Here is a 7,687-nt window from a genome sequence, read left to right on the forward strand (position 1 = left end):
TCTAGACCACTGAGCCGGTATAACTTAAATTAATCAATGATATTGTGCGGTCATCTATCGTTGTCTTCAGTGGGTACATTTCTCAAACAAGACACGACTGAACTCGACTGGTTACGGCTTCTTACTAGAACTCCTAGACTTCCATCTCGAAGTTATTCGCTAATGAGCATATGATTATTAGTCTTATCGCGAGATTTGTAGATATCATATAATTTTCACGGTTTAAACATCGAACTGATATTTGTTCGTAATTTAAAAACTATGAAACTTCTATAATTTCCACTATACCCTATACTAATGATCGTAGAAAGCTTAGATGGATTCATTCTACCAGTTTCATTTGGCGTTCGCTTTCCAAACCTATCTTTGAACGCTACTCGCATAGCTATCCGAAGTTGAATTCAAGCTGATCAACTGCTTATTGTTGAACATAACTGACCATTTTTAATCATCTGTCTCAATCAGAATGCTCATTCAATATTATTTATGAAGTTATAGAAACTTGTTTTATTTCAAACTAAGATATTTGTGCCGAGACTTTGGTGATCCATTAATTTAAACTTATATCGAAACTTTACAACTGTATTATGTCTATTATCTCACATTTTTGTTGAAAGGAAGCATATTCAATCCATTCATATATTATGATCTTAACACTCCATATTTGAAAGTCATTTTGTCCGCGTGTTTTTCTTTTTTTTTATATTGATATTTATCAAATGGATAATCATTCCTATATCTTTCATTCCACTCATCCTTTGATTATTACATTAATTTGGAGTTGTTCTTATTAACTTATAGCCTTTTCGTTAATGATTCAACCATTCAGCTTCATTAAAAACTACGATATGTAAAGTTAACAATAAATACCATTCTATAACATCGGTAAATGACATTATCGAAAACAATTGATCTTAACTGAATACTAATTTATATAAGTAATTCATTATTAGTTCATAGCTTCATGTAATACCTTTGCTTTCTTGGTTTCAGTGGTTGCCTAATTGCGGTTAGTCCGTGATGTTAACTACGAAATTCCACAAACTCCACAAATCTTACACTCAAATAGAGCAAAAACAATTGTCTTTATATGAAAAAATCTAAATGATCGATTGTAATACAACAGTTGTATATAAACTCATGTATCGGACTTTAAGCTGTAGCATTTTCACTATAAGTAAAATAATTAGAGCGTGAATTGACTCTACTACTACTAACACCAATATTAATACTATTGTGAATGAGAACTTAGGTGGGTGACAAGCAATGTATTTAATATAAAATTACAGAGTTTCTTCGCCAAATGTGAAAACCAAATGTTCAATACTTTATTTGCAAATTCTCCATCAATTGTCTCAAACTCCACCGTTCTTTCATTGTCATAACTATTACTCTGCTACCGGCTCTTCCATTTCTGACTAGCGCTATTTATGTCTGTCGATATACTTAGCATGCACATCAATACTACTAACAATTCATGTGTTGTGGCAAATAAAGTTTGTGTATAAAGTAAAATATTAGATCAAATAACTATGTAAATTCATTTTCTTTGGCTAATATGTCCCATTCATTTTGAAGTTATTGGATAATCTAGTTGATAGAAAATAAATATGTATTTTCTTCGGAACTAAAACAAAATTTCTAACTTTTTAGCGCTACATTTAAACATTGTGTCAAATAATTCAATAGATCCTGGAAATTCTTGGTATAACATGTTATTAAGAAAGTACTTTTCATCTTTACGTGAGGTAATGCAATATCGAAGCTATACACTCAGAATATGCATATGAGAGAGTGATCAATTTCAGTCCTATGTATCAACAATGGAGAATTACATACCCTTAGTAACATTTCTCATTATTCATTTTTCCCACGAAACGAAATGAAAAGAAACTATATTTTACAAGTGTATATATGTATATATACGTTGAGAATTGTATAGTCAAGACATGATTATTCAATCAAACGATGACATTTTCAAATATGAAGTAAATAATTATTATCTTACATGTAAAAATGAAAAAAAATAATAATCATAAATTATAAATAGTTCTCCCTATTTAAAAAACTAACCCCCCCCTCAATAATTTATCATTTATCAATAACAATAACATCACACATGATCATTGTCAATAAGCCATATTTTCTTCTATAATTAAAAAAAAGAAATCTATTGTTTTAAAGATATGTGAATTGTGCGTTTCTCAATCAGTTTCATTGTAATTCATTGAGCAGAATTAATAAAATGAAGAAGAAACTATAAACTAAAGGAATAATTAGACAAAGGGAAATGTAAATTGATTATGAAGTATCATCCTAGTTTTACATATGTAGATGAAATGAAATGAATTACAGTAAGTGATAAATTGTTTTCCATCAGTCTTTTTTTAATGTTTATATATATATATATATATATATATATATATATATAGTATTACAAGTAGAACTGTATAAGGCGAAATTTCTAATCAAATGACTGGATTGATTATGTGATTAGTTATTAATAAAACGGGTGATTTATTCAAGATTGAAAGCAACAACAAAGAAATATATTAAAAAAACAGAATTAAAATCAATCAAATGAGGTAAGGTAAACCTTGTCTTACAATATTACTATTAATAGAATTGATGCTATCAATCGTACAAATGATCATATTTCATTTAGTGATGAATAAAACAAAGAATAAAGTGAAAAATATTGGTACAAATTTACTGATCTTTATTATTGGGTAATTGATCAATTAATTAATTTAGTTACACTCCATGATAAATCAGATTGTTGGTGAAATTCCATTTTCGATAATTTCTCTGATGGCTCTGGTGAGAAATAAGATTTCTCTTCAGAAGTTAATGAAGAATTCATAACAGACCAGTCAGATTTATTCATACAACCAGATTCTAAATGTTTATTTAAATAGGATTTCAATGCAAAATTTTTATGACATTGTTTACACTCGAACTGCTTCATACCTGAGTGTGTTTGCATATGTGCTCGTAGATTAGAACGATCAGCAAATGCACGACCACAATGTGCACAACCATATGGTTTTTCACCTGTATGTGCACGTCGATGACCTTGTAATAACCATGGTCGACTAAATGCTTTACCACAAATATCACATTGGTGTTTCAAATCATGAGTTAATAAATGCATTGATAATGCTGGCATAGATACATATGCCTTACCGCATTGTGGACATTTTCTAGCTGATTGACTGTCTAAACTACGATGTGTTTGTTTGTGTCGACTCAAATTTGATGATGTTGCATAATTTTTACCACAATCTGGACAACTATATCGTTGTGTTTGTGTTTCATTTAATGTAACTAATAAAGAAGTTGAAGAGGACGTAATAGATGATAGATGAGATTTTGATGAATTATTATTCAGTGTATTATTTATTACTCGTTCTTCATTTGTACAATTTGATAAATCATCAAGTGAACATGATCTTGACGTATTAGTTATATTCGATTGTGGACTAATTAGTTGTAATGATGTATCATCATTATTACTATGATACGATTGACGTTTTTGTAATTTCGACTGTTTTATATGAGAATTTTTTACACGTTTTCTTGATCGACCATCTGAGATAAAAAATGCATCATACGTATAACCAACTGTTACACCTGGTTGAAAACCTGATTTACGATTTTTAGCTCTAGTTAAATCATTTGTCATATGCTCTTGAAGATGATGATGGCGAGATTTGTTTGATATATTTCTATGACTTTTATTACTGATTCCACTACCACTATTACTACAACTACTATTCAGTGTATGATTAGTGTTATATTGGTTTTGTATGTATTCATCATATGATAATTCATGACTGTATTCTTCACCCATACTACTTAGATTTGTATGCTTATCATTAGAAGCATTGATGTTATTGTTGCTTTTTAGGTTATGAGTATTACTATTATTATTACTACTACTATTAGTAGTAGCAGTAGCGGTATTGACAAAGATTTCATTCAATTTATCAGCAGTCGATATTTTCAACTTTAATAATGATGAGAAAAAATCATTTGTACCAGGATAACTACTTAAATTAATATCTGTATTTAGTGGAAATGGTAATGAATTAAAATCAATCTCTGACTGAGTAGGGATTGTTGTCATTGTTGAGAAACTAGTTGGAGATATTGTTGTTGGAGTTTGTGTTGTCATCATCATTGTACCTGTAGTTAGTGTTGATGTTAAAAATGAGGAAATACTAGAATAGTGTTGTAGTTCGTTGATAGATTTTTGAATTAGTGGTTTTGACAATTCATTTGATTCACTTGCATGTTGTTCAATATTATCAATACTATTATTTACATTATTATTTGAATATGTATCACTTGACACTATGTTATTCGAAGGATTTAGTGATGTTTGTTTATTTTGATTTGTCGATGTTTTGTTTGATCCATTATAGGAAAGATCAATACAACCACCTAACAGAAAGGGAACATAAAAAAACAAGAATATTTTATAAATAACAAATTCAGTTCATGAAACTTCAATTTGTACAGATAGGAAATTTTAAAATTTACTTCAACTAGATTCAATGAAAGATTTAATTAATTAGATTACTGAATATTGGTATTTCCTAAAATAATTCAAGTTATTAACAGTTTACACGGTTATTGCGTCATAAGGATTTCGATATTGCATTATGATAACTAATCTATCCATGTACTGTATTGTGCTACTAAGGTAAACCGTTAAAAACAATGATCTTTGCTTAACGGTGATCTTGGTAACAGTTGGAAGTCTTTAAACTAGTTTTTCACAGTACAACCAATTACCATAAAGTGTTACACTATCTCAAATTATTACACAACTAGCTTCCTGTATCCCTATTTTAAATCGACAAATTATTAATTAACGTTTTACTATAAAAAAACCCTTTCTCTCTGTCTCTATATATATAATTTGTGTCACCTCTGATATTCACACTATCAGATATATTCACAGCAAACGAAAGAAGTGGAGTTATATTAGTGGTTTAGTAAATATAACCTATGACGTATTATTCGTCCGTATTCGAACTAAAATAAAAAATGACCTTCTGTTCGAAATAAATATGAGACAAAATGGTGTCTTGACATTTCAAATTCAATGTTAACTATCCCAAATTTTGTTTGTTTTTCAATTATTTAGATCTATGGGTCCGCTGTACAGCCAAAACTTTCGGTTTTTTTTCTATGTATATCATCCACAATGTTTCAAAAGATTGATTTTATCATAACTTGTACAAATCGAAACACTTACTTTGTATAGTAAGCAGAGATGGATAGTGGCTAGTAGTGGAATCCAGGACGCGCGTTTCGTCCTATTTGGGACTCATCAACTGGATGTACCTGCATCTCAGAGTTGATGTTCACTCTGGGACTCGAACCCAGTACCCTCGCTTCAAACGCCATCGCATTATCCACTCGGCCACTGAGTCCTGATGGCTACTTGCTTGTGCAATCGGGGTTAAGTTTAAATTCAATTAGTATTGTTTGTTTGAGACTGACCAGTTGCAGTCCTAACACATCGATGGGAGGATTCAAATAAACAATACTAATTGAACTTATTTTGTATAGTTTCTTTCAAGCTGATAAAAAACATAATGAAATACCATCATTGATCTCTCTATTGTTCTATTCAGTTCAAAAGGTGCTTGTTTACCAGTAAAATCCACTTCATAATGTACAAACTAATCTTCTTTTTCAATTTACTACAGATATCATTTTCATTCAGATTAATAAATAAAAAAATGTATCTGAATATTACTCAAGCATCTTCACATCTTCTAATAGGTGATTTGTGTATTTATTTTTTCTTCAGAGGAAAAAAATTAAAATTTAATTAAATACTCTAGCAATCTGTTTAAATTAATTCTGGTGAACACTAATCATATTGGCTTGAATATCATGATTTACACTGTGATTAGTGATCAAGAAGTTTGATAATTTTTTTTACAAACCAAAAAAAATGAAAAACAAACAAAAAAACATTGATGTTCATTTACACTCAGTTGATTGACACGTTCGATAGAATATTCCAACTTATCATAATCCACAAATATTGTAGCACATATGGATAAACTTATATGAACATATGTTTATAAATTATTGATTGATAAACTCGACTTTGTTTAATTATTTTTTTTACTCAGACCCCACCATCATTCTTATAATGTTTGTGATTTTTTTTCATCACCCTCCTCTAGTTCCGTTTATACACCTGTTTTTTTTTGAAAAAAATTATTTACGTCTGATTAATATTCAATAAATTTTGTGACCTGAGATATGAGCATATAAGGAGTCGGTTCACGCGAACAACTTAAATAGATAAATGAAGTCATAGGAGAGGGAAAAAGAAAAAGAGAACGAGAACAAGAAAAATGGGGAGAATTAACGAGTTTTACGAAAGTAAAACAATAAAAAATTTGAACTGAGAAAAATAAAAAATGAAACATTCCCAAAACTTTTATTCACAATTAGATTAACATATGGAAATAGAGATGTAAATGATTTGAAGATGTGATGAGAGAAGGAAAAAACAGCGAAGAAATTAACTTTTTTTCATCGAAAAATTAGACTTAAATATAAATGAGATTATGATTTCACAAGTGTATAGTTATTTTTCTCTTCTCACACCTAACTTTGTTCTCCAAAACATCTTAATAAGTATGTAATACACAATCTGTTCAAATGAGTACAACAATGCATATGAACAACAGAAGCGAAAAGTGCATTTTTTAATACTACCATAAGTCTAGTTTTATATACTAGTAACACGTACTGAACGACAGCTTGATATCTGTTGGCGTTTGCCATATTACTTTTGTAGAAATTGATTAAAAAAGAAATAATCATATTCTGAATTTTAATTACATCCCCCTTCCTTCATTCTCACTAATGAATAGGTGTTTATTCTTCTCCCAGTATGTGGTATATAACAACACTTGAGTCGAAAGAAAAAAAGAAAAATACTACTTTAGTGGGGGGAACGTGTTGATAATTGTAGTACGTGTGACTGTATGTGTGTTTATTAAACAAAGAAAAATAAGGGGAAGAATGTGAGGGAGAAAGCATTTAGTTAACCAACAGATGGGAAGGTAAAGAAAATGTAAAAAGTTAATGGATCTTTTTATTTCTTAAGTTAACATTCCGATACAACAAAAACCGATATACTTATATATTTATTCATTCAGAATATCCGCTTAATTCTTTTCAGAGTAAAGCAATGATAGAGAGAGAATTAGGTAAGTTCAACAATAACCACTTGATTAAAGTGAGAAAAAGCCCTAAAGGCTGATTTTTTTTCTTCAAACTAAAGTGATTTTTTTCTATGTTCTCAATAAACTCGTGTAATGTATATTCACTTAATTCATAATATAATTTATAAAATTTAGGAAAAACGTTTTAATGATGCTTGATTTAATTTACGTTGAACTACACGTGTAACAAATTGTAGATGGATAAAACTAAGTAGTATTTACATTAAAACAAAGAAAATTTTACTGAATTTACTTAATTTCTGTTTGACAATTCAATTGTAACTGTGTTTGTAAGTATTTTAAGTTGTCTTGAAGTATTCACTATGAATCGATATTAATTATAGAAACATTGGAAAGTGATGCGTGGGGTGTGCACTAAACAGACGTTTTCCAAGTTTTCACTTAAATCATGAATCTATCAC

The 7,687-nt window shown here is 29.4% G+C and overlaps 1 protein-coding gene and 1 non-coding gene across 2 annotated transcripts; both read right to left on the reverse strand.

Moving 5' to 3' along the window:
• Positions 1–2,737: 2,737 nt before the first annotated feature.
• On the reverse strand, positions 2,738–3,853 carry Smp_054430 (putative zinc finger protein; the record flags this gene model as incomplete). The annotated part of the gene is made up of 1 exon (XM_018789722.1): positions 2,738–3,853. The coding sequence occupies one exon, from the start codon at positions 3,851–3,853 to the stop codon at positions 2,738–2,740; it is 1,116 nt and encodes a 371-aa protein (XP_018655136.1).
• A 1,521-nt stretch (positions 3,854–5,374) lies between these two features.
• Positions 5,375–5,440, reverse strand: Smp_tRNA_01637_Gln_TTG.1.1. Its single transcript has one exon. It is a non-coding gene (tRNA).
• Positions 5,441–7,687: the final 2,247 nt, after the last annotated feature.

The sequence above is a fragment of the Schistosoma mansoni genome, chromosome W (assembly GCF_000237925.1).
Source record: "Schistosoma mansoni strain Puerto Rico chromosome W, complete genome".
NCBI classification, from domain to species: domain Eukaryota; kingdom Metazoa; phylum Platyhelminthes; class Trematoda; order Strigeidida; family Schistosomatidae; genus Schistosoma; species Schistosoma mansoni.